Genomic DNA, 14,118 nt, shown 5'->3' with positions numbered 1-14,118 from the left:
AATTCTGCTCCAGTTGAGGCCCCTCTGGATAGGTCCAGCTAATCGCTCTCAAAAAAAAAGTCTGTTTGGTGAAAGTTAAAGAGAAACTTGCATTTATATAGCACCTTTTACGACTTCAGGATGTCCTAAAGCTCTTCACAACCAATGAAGTACTTTTGAAGTGTGGTCACTGTTGTAATGTAAGAAACCTGGCAGCCAATTTGCGCACAGCAAGATCCCACAAGTAAATGAAGTAATGACCAGTTAATCTGTGTGTGATGTTGGTTGAGGGATAAATATTGGTCAGGACACTGGGGAGAATTACCCTGCTCTTTGAAATAGTGCCATAGGATCTTTTACATCCATCTGAAAGACGAATACCTGAATGGATGCAGGGAGTAATGGAGGGATCATTTTGTTCCACAATTAAAATCAACTCCAAACTGCTATGTAGCAGTTATTTCTTAGCTGCAGTGAGTAAATTGTCATTTCAGTGTGGAGATCATTGTTAGTTAGTGACACTGAACGTGTTAACCCTCTGTGTCCACGTGCGTAGAGAATGTGACAGAAAAAGATAACTGTCAAAACCACCACCTGAAATTAATAGTGTCGTATATTTTAAAGGAAACCCCCAGACTGATTTCAAGGGAGCATTTGATTAGACTACTGCTTTGCAATTGCTCCTGTGTCAGTTCTGTTAGAGCCCGTGGACATTTCCACACACTGCACCAAATAAACTGAAGAAAAAGGAGTGAGAAACGTTGTAAGCAAGTGGTATGTGTAATATGGCCTGGGGACTAGTGGCCCATCTCTCCTTGCACTGCTCTACGAAGGATACTACTGGGATGTTGGTACAAGCAGTATAAATATAAGATTAAATTAGTTCAGGTCCTACTCTGAACTGATGTTGGCATTTTTTTTTTCAATCGTTCTTTTGGGAACTAGGACAAGAAATGTGCATTAGGCAGCTTAAATACACTCATTGGTGATTGGGTTGAGGGTTAATAAAGAGCGCTGCAGGCGAGTTATTGTAAAATTATGCCGGACTATGTCTACCCATCATCAGCATCTTCTCAATTAACTGAACACTTTGCTGCATGGCAGGTAGGGTTGCCTGTAGCTGCTGGAACTAACTGGGGGCTCATTAAGGGCTGAAACCGTGCTTCAAGCAGAAAGGAAACCTTTTCTTGAATTGGTAAATTCTGGTGTTTGTGGGACCTTGCTGTACACAAATTGGCTGCCTTGTTTTACTACATAAGTGACTACAGTTCAAAAGTAGTTCATTGGCTGTGAAGTGCTTTGAGATGTCCTGAGGACATGAAAGGTTCCAGATAAATGCAAGTTCCTTCTTTCAAGGGAGATTTGTTCGATAAAACGGTTGAAGGGTTCTTTCTGTTAAATTCTAGGGGTTGAGTTCCTCAGTTCTTTTGGCTCAATAGTCAAGTGCTTCATTAGAAATCTTGTTTTAATTGGCTTAACCTTTTTTTCCCCTTTCTTTAGCATCTGGTGGTGAAGCCAGACCAGCTGATTAAGCGCCGTGGGAAGCTGGGCCTGATCGGAGTTAACCTGGGTTTGAGCGGGGTGAAGGAATGGTTAAAGCCACGGCTGGGATGGGAGACAATGGTGAGTGCTGTAACCTGCATGTGAGGTGGGGGGGGTGTGGAGTGTGAGGACATCACGACTGCAGTGAAAAGTGTATTGCTTGACTGATCCTACTGAGATGAGATTTAACTATTACGATGATGGCGCTGATTCATTGTGATGTTTCATCTCCTGTTTGATAACTAAATTTCTGCAGCAGCCTTGCAGGAAGGAAGCCTGCCAGATGGCGTTATCTTGTCCTTGTTGAAGGTTGGGCTGACACCCATCCTTCAACCGGTGGGGAAAGCTCTATAGTAGCATTAATGCAGATTCTGCTTCAGGTAGGTGGGTTGTTTTAATCCAGTGAATCCTAATGTAATGAAAAGTTGGAAGTTACACTAAAGTTAACTGTGACTGGTAATGGGCCTATAATTTGAAGCCAAGGCAGTGACTCCTGTTTTGTTTTGGAGGGTTGGGGGTGGGTTTGAACAATGTTTGCCAGTGTCTGCATCAAGCACGCCTAGACGAGATGTACCCCTGGTTAGATTCATTGGAAATCTCCATCTCTTTCTTTAAATCTCCCCCCAACCTCCACTTCATATATCTGCATATCTGTCATAACTGACACTAGATGCAATATTGCGGACACTCTTCATTGCCCCATTCACAGAACAGGGTGCAGCAATTCAAGCAGTGCAGGCCTGACAATCCACATTCTTAACCTAAGCAAAGGAGGTTTTTAACTAATTTCTTGATGAGGTGCTGAGAATGTTAACTGAAGCTTTCAGTGAATTCCAAACGGGATTTTGGGAGCGTGATGTTTAAATTCAATTAATTAAATAAAATCTGGAATTAAAATATTAGTATCAGTAATGGTGGCCATGAAATTACTGGATTGTCATAAAAGCCCATCTAGTTCACTAATGTCCTTTAGGGAAGGAAACCTGCTGTCCTTATCCGGTCTGGCATATATGTGACTCCAGACCCACAGCAATGTGGTTGGTTCTTAATTGCCCTCTGAAATGGCCAAGCAAGCCACTCAGTTGTAAAATCTCGCAAAAAAAAGTCATAATAAGAATAAAACTGGACGGACCACCCGGCATCGGACCACTAGGCACCAGACACGACAAAGGCAAACCAAGCCCAGTCGACTCTGCAAAGTCCTCCTCACTAACATCTGGGGACGTGTGTCAAAATTGGGAGAGCTGTCCCACAGACTAGTCAAGCAACAGCCTGACATAGGTATGATTCTGTGAGTGTGGCTTTCAGCCAATGTCCCAGACTCTTCCATCACCATCCCTGGGTATGTCCTGTCCCACACGCAGGACAGACCGACCAGAGGTGGCGGTACAGTGATATACAGTCAGGAGGGAGTGGCCCTGGGAGTCCTCAACATTGACTCTGGACCCCATGAAATCTCATGGCATCAGGTCAAACATGGGCAAGGAAACCTCCTGCTGATTACCACCTACCGCCCTCCCTCAGCTGATGAATCAGTCCTCCTTCATGTTAAACACCACTTGGAGGAAGCACTGAGCGTAGCAAGGGCACAAAATGTACTCTGGGTGGGGGGCTTCAATGTCCATCACCAAGAGTGGCTCGGTAGCACCACTACTGACCGAGCTGGCTGAATCCTGAAGGACAGAGCTGCCAGACTGGGCCTGCAGCAGGTGATGAGCGAACCAACACGAGGGAAAAACTTACTTGACCTTGTCCTCACCAATCTACCTGTCGCAAATGCATCTGTCCATGACCGTATTGGTAGCAGTGACCACCGCACAGTACTCGTGATGACTAAGTCCTTTCTTCGCACTGAGGATACCATCCAACGTGTTGTGTGGCACTACCACCGTGCTAAATGAGATAAATTCAGAACAGATCCAGCAGCTCAAAACTGGGCATCCATGATGCGCTGTGGGCCATCAGCAGCAGCAGAATTGTATTCCAGCACAATCTGTAACCTCATGGCCTGGCATATTCCTCACTCGACAATTACCAACAAGCAAGGGGATCAACCCTGGTTCAATGAGGAGTGTAGAAGAGCATGCCAGGAGCAGCACCAGGCATACCTAAAAATGAGGTGCCAACCTGGTGAAACTACAACTCAGGACTAAATGCATGCTGAACAGCGGAAGCAACATGCTATAGACAGAGCTAAGCGATTCCACGACCAACGGATCAGATCCAAGCTCTGCAGTCCTGCCACATCCAGTCGTGAATGGTGATGGACAATTAAACAACTAACGGGAGGAGGAGGCTGTGCAAACATCCCCATCCTCAATGATGGCAGGGTCCAGCACGTGAGTGCAAAAGACAAGGCTGAAGCGTTTGCAACCATCTTCAGCCAAAAGTGCCGAGTGGATGATCCATCTCGACCTCCTCCCGATATCCCCACCATCACAGAAGCCAGTCTTCGGCCAATTCAATTCACTCCACGTGATATCAAACGGCTGAGTGCACTGGATACAGCAAAGGCTATGGTTCCCGACAACATCCCGGCTGTAGTGCTGAAGACTTGTGCTCCAGAACTAGCTGCGCCTCTAGCCAAGCTGTTCCAGTACAGCTACAACACTGGCATCTACCTGACAATGTGGAAAATTGCCCAGGTATGTCCTGTTCACAAAAAGCAGGACAAACCCAATCCGGCTAATTACCGCCCATCAGTCTACTCTCAATCATCAGCAAAGTGATGGAAGGTGTCGTCGACAGTGCTATCAAGCAGCACTTACTCACCAATAACCTGCTCACCGATGCTCAGTTTGGGTTCCGCCAGGACTACTCAGCTCCAGACCTCATTACAGCCTTGGTCCAAACATGGACAAAAGAGCTGAATTGCAGAAGTGAGGTGAGAGTAACTGCCCTTGACATCAAGGCAGCATTTGACCGAGTGTGGCACCAAGGAACCCTAGTAAAATTGAAGTCAGTGGGAATCGGGGAAAACTCTCCAGTGGCTGGAGTCATACCTGGCACAAAGGAAGATGGTAGTGATGGAGGCCAATCATCTCAGCTCCAGGACATTGCTGCAGGAGTTCCTCAGGGTAGTGTCCTAGGCCCTATCATCTTGCGCTGCTTCATCAATGACCTTCCCTCCATCATAAGGTCAGAAATGGGGATGTTTGCTGCTGATTGCACAGTGTTCAGTTCCATTCGCATGCCCGTGTGCAGCAAGACCTGGACAACATCCAGGCTTGGGCTCATAAGTGGCAAGTAACATTCGCACCAGACAAGTGCCAGGCAATGACCATCTTCAACAAGAGAGAGTCCAACCACCTCCCCTTGACATTCAGTGGCATTACCATTGCCGAATGCCCCACCATCACCATCCTGGGGGTCAGCATTGACCAGAAGCTTAGCTGGACTAGCCATATAAATAGTGTGGCTACAAGAGCAGGTCAGAGGCTGGGTATTCTTTGGCGAGTGACTCACCTCCTGACTCCCCAAAGCACTTTCCACCATCTACAAGGCAAAAGTCAGGAGTGTGATGGAATACTCTCCACTTGCCTGGATGAGTGTAGCTCCAACAACACTCAAGAAGCTTGACACCATCCAGGACAAAGCAGCCTGCTTGATTGGCACCCCATCCACCACCCTAAACATTCACTCCCTTCGCCGCCGCACAGTGGCTGCAGTGTGTACCATCCACAGGATGCACTGCAGCAACTCGCCAAGGCTTCTTTGACAGCACCTCCCAAACCCGTGACCTCTACCACCTAGAAGGACAAGAGCAGCAGGCACATGGGAACAACACCACCTGCACATTCCCCTCCAAGTCACACACCATCCCGACTTGGAAATATATCGCCGTTCCTTCATCGTCGCTGGGTCAAAATCCTGGAACTCCCTTCCTAACCAGCTCTGTGGGAGAACCTTCACCACACGGACTGCAGCGGTTCAAGAAGGCGGCTCACCACCACCTTCTCGAGGGCAATTAGGGATGGGCAATAAATGCTGGCCTCGCCGCGACACTCCCATCCCATGAACGAATTTTTAAAAAATGTCACTGCTCTGCTGATGTTTCTGGGCTGGAATTTGAAAGCAGTGTGAAAGTTTGGCTTCCAGCTCGTTGTTTAGTGAGCTGACCTGGAGCAACCCTTCCACAAAAATACAATCCCAGCTGCCTGTTAAATTGCAGACCGGGGGCGGGGATTGGGGTGGGGGGCAGTGGAGAGACAGTCCATTAGGGAATGTAAAGAAATTCACTGCTTCCGGCACAACAGCCGTAATGAAATTGTCTGCTTGCATTTTGTTTGATCTATTTGACATGTGAAATGTAATTCACTAAATGCCAGCTATAGCAGATTCTTCCGAAGATAGTAGATTGCTTTGCTCAGGTCTAAGCGGAGAGATGAAGACTTCAGTAGTTGCCTCCTATCATTATTTAGTCCTGCTCTGCAGGTGTTGTGGATCAACATGTTGGAGTTGAGACATAGTGCCACAGCAGTGGGAATCACTGACCCCATTTCTCTTTCCCCCCCCCCCCCCCCCCCCCCACTAGATGATGCTGAGCTGACCAGCTTAACAGAGTATTACATAGAATCTATAGCACAGAAATGGGCCATTTGGCCCAACTGTTCTATGCCGGGTAGAGAAAGTTAAACCCAGAACTAAACTGTCAGATACTCTTGAAAGATGGAGGGAGCTGTTGAAATGTCTTTGAGCACCCACCCATTTTTCATTCACAGTCCTCTGTCCACTACCTTTGAACCAGCTGCTAAGATGTACGCAGTGGTGGTCTGGAGATTCTCTCAGTCCATGGCAGGGGGGTGTGGCCTCTGCTTGCTGAGACTGAGATTCAGGATCAAACTATATTCCCAGCTGCTGTAGCCCCACACATTTATGTTCCAATATGAGGTGCTACCTAATTGCTGTTAGATTGATAGTTTCTTAATGCAGTGACTTTAAGTGATGAGTTAGCTGATAGTTGGAGATGTCGTTGAGTGGAAGTGAATTTGACCGCAGATCAAGAGTTCCCTGGTTAAATCTGGGTGCCTCCCGTATTGTCGTATGCTGTAATGAAGGTATCCTGCCAATATTATCACCACCAGCATCTCCTTGTTTGTGGGATCTTGCTGTACACACAATGCCTGCAGTGTTGGCCTACATAAGGTGATTGCACTTCAAAATAATTTGTTGTATGTAAAGCATTTCTGAGCAACATAAGATGCTATATACATACAAGTTCATTGTTTCTGGCAGAATGCAGTAGGATTTTGGTATTCTCTTGCTAATTCAACTTTTTTTTTGTGCCAGGTTGGGCGAGCAAAGGGTGTTCTGAAAAACTTCCTGATTGAACCATTTGTACCTCACAGACAGGTTGGTCAAACCATAAGTTTTTTTTTTTAAAAAAGAAAACAATTTGGCATTTGTTACTGGGATACATGGCAAGAAATATATTATGGGGTTTAGTAACGTAAAGACATTGCAGCGCTCACTTCTGTAGAGCTTGTAGAGCTTGTTTTGCACATCGGGTAGAATTAAATAAAATGCTTTTAATCCTGACTTATTGATGCACTTCACAGTTCAGTAGTTTTTGCTCATTCTTTGAATTCAGACAGTGTTGACAGGAGCAAAGCTTAGGTCCCTGAGCAGGGAGCTGTCAGGAGCTGGGAGTGTGAATGATTGTAGCATTTTGGCAAGTAGTTCAGATGCATCGAGTGGGAACTAAATATAATTTTTAAAAACCTTTTGGGAGCGACTGCGGGACAGCAGTTAACTCCCTGCCTTATCACAATGAAATGCTGCAATTTATTCAGGTTTCTAATCACTGAGCGGTACCCTGTTTGATCAGCATGTTGCACTTTATAGAAGTGATGACTTCTGAATGGAATTGTGAATAGGCATGTTCTTCGTTCACAAGATTTCTTAATCCTTTCTCTCTTGGAAAACTATGTCCTTCGCTGGCTTTACCCTGAATATAACAGGTGTAGTTAAATGCAACAATTCTGTTATATCAATTCCCAGCAGTTCTGTCTCCTGAATCACATGGTTTCCCCAGATGTTTGCAGTAAAATGCAAGTTCAAAGGATTGAGATGGAAGTTGTGAACTGCCTCATTACATTCCTGGAAATCTCTTGATTTTGGAGGGATCCTGGCAGGGTTGATGGTCCTGTGACTAGAGAACTGGTCTGTGGCCCTCTTTTAAATGTGTGTTCCTGATTTGCTGTCCCGTTAAAAGAATTAAAGGGAGGTTAAGAAAAATGTTACACAGAAGCTGGCTAGAATGTGTAATCCTTAGCTGCATTGTGAAGCAGGGTTTTAAAAAAAATAATTTGTTGTTTGAAAAAAGGTAAAATATTAAAGGGTGTGGGGAGCAACAGGAGAGTAGGATTGAACCAGGTGCCTCATGGAGAAAAACATGGCAGACACTTGACAGGGTACGTGGCCTCGGAACAGGAGTTGGTGATTCAGCCCCTCGTGCCTGCTCTGCTATTCAGTTAGATCATGGCTGATCTTCACCTCGACTCCATTTTCCTGCCTTTACTCCATATCCCTTTATAACCATACCTAACAAAAATCAATCTATCTATCTGTCTTGAAAGCTCCAATTGACCCCCAGCCTTTTGGGGGAGAGTGTTCCAAATTTCTATCACCTTTTGTGTGTAGAAGTGCTTTCTGATTTCACTCCTGAATGGCCTGGCTCTAATTTCAAGATTGTGCTCCCTCATTTGTGACTTTCCCCCATCAGAGGAACTAGCTTCTCCAGATCAACCCTATTGAATCCTTTTAACATTTTAAACACCTCTATCAGATCACACCTCAACCTTCTATACTCAAGGGAATACAAGCCAAGTTTATGCAGCCTGTATGTGCTGTAACTTTTCTGTGGTTCTTGCTCAGGAGGAAGAGTTCTATGTGTGCATCTATGCTGCTCGGGAAGGTGACTACGTGTTGTTCCACCATGAAGGTGGTGTGGATGTTGGTGATGTTGACTCGAAAGCCTACAAATTTCTAGTCGAAGTTGACGGAAAGCTGAGTGAGCAGGATGTCAGTAACCACCTGCTGCAGCATGTGCCTGAAAACAGGAAAAGGTAACTTTTAAAAAAAAAAACAACTTCCTCTTTTGTTTTCACATGATGTGGTATTCATCCATTACGTTGGAGAATCAACTGTTGCTCTTGGGCCTCCCCCAGTGTTGTTAGATTTCCCCAATGGCTCCATGGGTAACCTCACTGTTCAGTGTGTAATGGAGCCATACAGAATGGATAGGTCCCAGCTTCAGTCTGTGCTGAGGTAACTGAACCCAGCTGGGGTGATGGCGGTAGGAGCATAACAGCTGGGTTTAATGCTGGGGAAGATTTAAATCACCCAGGCTACAAGAAAGAAAGACTCGCATTTATATCTCTCCTTTCATGATCTCTGGACATCCCAAAGCGCTTTATAGCCAATGAAGCACTTTTGAAGCCTTGGATAATTTTACTATGTTAAAGCCGCTATATAAATGCAAGTTGTTGTTGAAGTGGAGCCACTGTTGTAATGTGGGAAACACGGCAGCTAATTTGTGCACAGCAAGATCCCAGAAACAACAATGTGATGATGACCAGATAATCTGTTTCAGTAATGTTGGTTGAGGGATAAATATTGGCCAGGACACCAGGGAGAACTCCCCTGCTTTTCTTCAAAATAGTGCCATGGGATCTTTTACGTCCACCTGAGAGGACAGATGGAGCCTCGGTTTAACATCTCATCCGAAACACGGCACCTCCAACAGTGCAGCACTCCCTCAGTACTGGCACTAGGAGTGTCAGACTGGATTATATGCTCAAGTCTGGAGTGATACTCAAACCCACAACCTTCTGACTCAGGCGAGAGTGCTACCAACTGAGCTGACAGTGTTCATCCAGGGTTCCCACTCCTGATCGCTATCCAGTGACCCCACTCTGCTGAAAAGTGCGTGTGTGGATGGTCTAATTTGGGCAGCACCAGGATTGCCTGTGATAAACCTACATGACACAACAACCTCCCAACACTCGCATTCTGTTTACAGCCACTGGCTGCTTATAATACACAACCTGACGATCCTGGGAACAAATTGCTCATCTTCCCCTCCCCACTGAGGGATGGTATGTGTCGTGGAGAACTCGAGGAAGTTAGAGAATGTTTTAATTTGAACTCCAGGCTGAGAGTGCAATGAAGTATTTATCTTTTACTATTTGGCTAACCTTAAGAGAGCAGGTTGCATTGGTAAACTGGTCTCAACAGAAGGTACAACCTGAATAAAAATAATTTAAGGGGAGATGGCAGAGATTGAGTTGAAGACTGCAGGTCTGACTCAAAGCTGTGATAAATCCTCATACTGTAGGTGTGCAGACACTCGTTTGCGGCAATGCCTAACTCTGTACAGGTGAAACCTTTTGCACTAACCCAAGTCATTTGGCTTACTCCTGTTCCTGTATTTTCATTCAGCCCCTTGAGGCTGTTCTGCCATTCAATTAGATCTTCACCTCAAATCCATTTCCCTACCTTTGCTCTATATCCCTTGATACCATTATCTAACAAAAATCTATCGATCTCAGTCTTGAAAAATTTCAGTTGACCCTCTGCATCCACAGCCTTTTTTGGGAGGGGAGGGGAAGAGTTCCAGATTTCTATTACCGTTTGTGTGGAAAAAGTTCCTGATTTCACTCCTAAATGATCTAGCTCTAATTTTAAGATTATGGGAACTGAAACAGTGTAAGGAAAATCTCAACAAAGGGGATTTGAGATATTTATAAAATGATCCTGAAAACTGAAACCCTTAGTCTCCAGAGGTGTCTTACTTTTTGACTGCGCCCTTTGTATTTGACCTAAATAGAAAGAAGCCATTGTTTGGGTTAGTGTAAATTATTTAATCTGTTGCCAGAAACCAGCATTTTTGTGTAAACTTCTCCCTCTTTTTTTTAAAAAAAATGTACATCTCCACTACATGTTATTTTTATCGAGCCAGAATGCAATTGGTCTATCTTAAAGGGAAAATAGAGAGATTACTACTTGTCTTTTTTCATGCTCTTAATTCTCTTATAATTCTGATTTTTTTCTTGTGTGGCATTGCTCACAGATTAAAAGTAAAGGGTGCAGTTTTTTTTAAAGCAAAAAGTCTGACCTCACCTCAACTTGGGCAAAACTGCAGTTTTCTCCTTACGTTTCTCTTTTTTACCTCCACTGCTGTTCATTGACACCTGTGAACAAATACAGAATGAGTTTGGATGTGAGGGCTCTGTACTTTTTAACAAAAAAAAATGTAAGGCAATTTTCTCTCTCTCATGCTCGCACACCTTCTTTCTCTTTCTACCATCATGTATTTGTTTCTGTTATTTTAATCTATTTTGTCAATTTAACACTTTGATCTTCTGATCTTTCCAGCATTCTGGCCTCTTTTATTGTTGGACTCTTCGCACTATACGAGGATCTCTACTTCACCTACCTGGAGATTAATCCATTAGGTAAAAAAACATTTGATGTCCAGTGTCTTCATGCGGCAGGGTGGCTTAAGCCAAGGTGACTGAAGTGATAAGTGCAAATCTGTGAAAGACTGGTCAGGACATGGCTGATGGTTTAATTAAAAGAATTGCAGGGAGCTGGTCCCATGCATTCAGACTCTGGGTTTTCATTTAACAGCAGAATCCAAAAAAATACAGGGATCAGCTCCTAAATGCAGTGAGACATGGAACTTGCTTTCCTGAATGGGACCAGAAGTCCTGTAAAAGATGGTGTTTCAGATCATTGGCGTTCTGATGAAGGACCTCAAATAAACTGTTGACCTTCCTTTCCCTTTCAGGTACTGACTGACTGTCCTGCTGTGAATTTTCTTTTCATGGTGCATTGGATCTTTTGTGAGACTTAATTTTTCCAAATTGGCAGAGCTCATAATAGAGGATGTAAAATTCTGATGTCCTCTGCTCATGGATGTACAGTATTGAAAAGAAACGTGATTTGGCCTGTGCCCAGATGCATTGTAAACCTGCATGAACTTGAGAGAACTTGCAATGAGTTCAGTGCAGCAGATGGCTGCAAGTCACATCCAAGCCACTGATCTGGGGTTCACATGGGGAAAATGGACAAAATTGTGCAATGCAATTTCTCCAAAAGTATGGATAAAATCTTATAAATCAAATTCTATTTTTACTCTTTTTATTCACTGTGAACTAGTAGCCCAGGTCTCGTCTTGTACCCTGCTTTCCCTTGTTAATTGGTCCTGTGCACTCCATGACTGATGCCTTTACGCTGTTGTGATTATTAATTCTAATTAAGAAATAGGAGCAGGAATAAGCCATACAGCCCCTCGAGCCTGCTCTGCCATTCAATAAGATCATGGCTGATCTTCTATCTCAACTCCACTTTCCTGCCCAATCCTGATATCCCTTGATTCCCTTAGTGTCCAAAAATCTATTGATGTCAGTCGTGAATATACTCAACAACTGAGCATCCACAGCCCTCGAGTAGAGAATTACAAAGATTCTCAACCCTCTCAGTGAATTCTTTTTATATTCACATTTTCGATTCTCTGAAATCTAGGTTTCTTTTGATGGAGGGTGGGAGGGAAGGAGGAGCAGAGCAGCAAAAAAAAATCTTCCAACCAGACCTGCATGGAACAGAGATTTGCTATGGTAACACTAATGCTGAAACCTGGGAGAAATGTGATGATATCTGGAGTTTTCTTCCGATTACTCATCGGAGTACTTTTTTACTCTGTTAACCCGCTGCAGTTGTGACCGATGCTGGTGTATTTGTCCTGGATATGGCAGCGAAGATAGACGCCACAGCGGACTACATCTGCAAGGGTAAATGGGGAGATGTGGATTTCCCACCACCATTTGGGAGAGAAGCTTATCCTGAGGCAAGTTCTGATGTATAGTGATGTATTTCATGGCTTTTCAAGTTAAGTAGTTTTTGGCAAAGTGGGATGGGGGGGTGGACTATGGGAACCCACCTGTTGAATGTCTTTCTAGTTTTTTCTTATTTGGCAATTTTCTCCTCCCCTCCCACACAACACTTCTGAATGCATAGACTTGCTGAATCCATGGATTCACAAGACAAGTAGAGTTGAGGAAGGCCATTCAACCCAACCTCGTTCATCCATCCTGAAAGATCCTTCCATCAGTGCACCTTATCTGTTCGTCAAATGATTGCAGGGCTTTTGCCTCCACTGTTATACCCAGAGGTCCATTCCATGTATTGATGGTTCTGTGTGATGAACGTCTTGACATCCGGCCTAAATTAGGATTTCCCTTTTAACCTGTATTCTCTCCCCCCCCCCCCCCCCCCCCCCCCCCACAATTGTCCTGCTGTTGCAGTTCAGTTTTGTTTGCTCTAATGATGGTAGTCTTAAGATTTTGGACCTCAGATAATCAAGCTCACAGCAACAAATTGTCTTTAATTATAACAGCACTAAAATACAGAGTAGCACAATAAAACACAAAGTCGAACATAAAGTACCAATCTGGGAACCAAGGAATGGGCTTCACTGCAGTCGTCTCTTGAGTCTGTTCTAATAAACTGTTGGCGATGTACATCTTGTATTGTTGACAACTTGTTTACAACTGTCCTTGCACGATAGTGATCATCGAACGATTTAGTCATCAACCTCTTTTAACTTTTAAGTCAAATATAAATACCAATTTCCCCTTTGTTAGCAAGCCTATCAGGGTCTCATAACCACATCATAAGAACATAAGAAATTGGAGCAGGAGTAGGCCAATTGGCCCCTCGAGCCTGCTCCGCCATTCAATAAGATCATGGTTGATCTGATCCCAACCACAAATCTAAAGAACACAAGAAGTAGGAGCAGGACCCGGCCACACAGCCCCTGGGCCCTCTCCGCCACCCACAGGGCATTGACCGATCCGAACTCAGCTTCATGTCCAATTTCCTGCCCGCTCCCCATAACCCCTAATTCCCTTTACTTCTAGAAAACTGTCTATTTCTGTTTTAAATTTATCTAATGATGTAGCTTCCACAGCTTCCTGGGGCAGCAAATTCCACAGACCTACCACCCTCTGAGTGAAGAAGTTTCTCCTCATCTCAGTTTTGAAAAAGCAGCCCCTTATTCTAAGATTATGCCCCCTAGTTCTAGTTTCACCCATCTTTGGGAACATCCTTACCGCATCCACCCGATCAAGCCCCTTCACAATCTTATATGTTTCAATAAGATCGCCTCTCATTCTTCTGAGCTCCAATGAGTAGAGTCCCAATCTACTCAACCTCTCCTCATATGTCCGCCCCCTCATCCCCGGGATTAACCGAGTGAACCTTCTTTGTACTGCCTCGAGAGCAAGTATGTCTTTTCTTAAGTATGGACACCAAAACTGTATGCAGTATTCCAGGTGCGGTCTCACCAATACCTTATATAACTGCAGCAATACCTCCCTGTTTTTATATTCTATCCCCCTAGCAATAAAAGCCAACATTCCGTTGGCTTTCTTGATCACCTGCTGCACCTGCATACCAACTTTTTGATTTTCTTGCACTAGGACCCCCAGATCCCTTTGTATACGATCCTCTTCTATACGATAAGGATTAAGTGGTGCGAGGACATTTGCTATCGAACTGCACAACTAGAAGTTGGTCAAGAGATATGCTATT

General features: G+C 44.4%; 1 protein-coding gene across 8 annotated transcripts in view; it reads left to right on the top strand.

The window, feature by feature from the left end:
• LOC137300237 (ATP-citrate synthase) overlaps positions 1-14,118 on the top strand; it is an 85,850-nt gene that overhangs the window by 26,580 nt on the left and 45,152 nt on the right. For all 8 annotated transcript variants that reach the window (XM_067969346.1, XM_067969345.1, XM_067969343.1 and 5 more), the window contains exons 3-7: positions 1,480-1,602; positions 6,811-6,873; positions 8,398-8,588; positions 10,900-10,979; positions 12,243-12,373. In XM_067969346.1, the coding sequence (XP_067825447.1) occupies positions 1,480-1,602; positions 6,811-6,873; positions 8,398-8,588; positions 10,900-10,979; positions 12,243-12,373 (588 nt within the window). The remainder of the gene's footprint in view (positions 1-1,479; positions 1,603-6,810; positions 6,874-8,397; positions 8,589-10,899; positions 10,980-12,242; positions 12,374-14,118) is intronic.

The sequence above is a fragment of the Heptranchias perlo genome, chromosome 30 (assembly GCF_035084215.1).
Source record: "Heptranchias perlo isolate sHepPer1 chromosome 30, sHepPer1.hap1, whole genome shotgun sequence".
Classification (NCBI taxonomy): domain Eukaryota; kingdom Metazoa; phylum Chordata; class Chondrichthyes; order Hexanchiformes; family Hexanchidae; genus Heptranchias; species Heptranchias perlo.
Note: the sequence above shows the minus strand (reverse complement) of the source record. Positions and strands in the feature narration are given on the sequence as shown.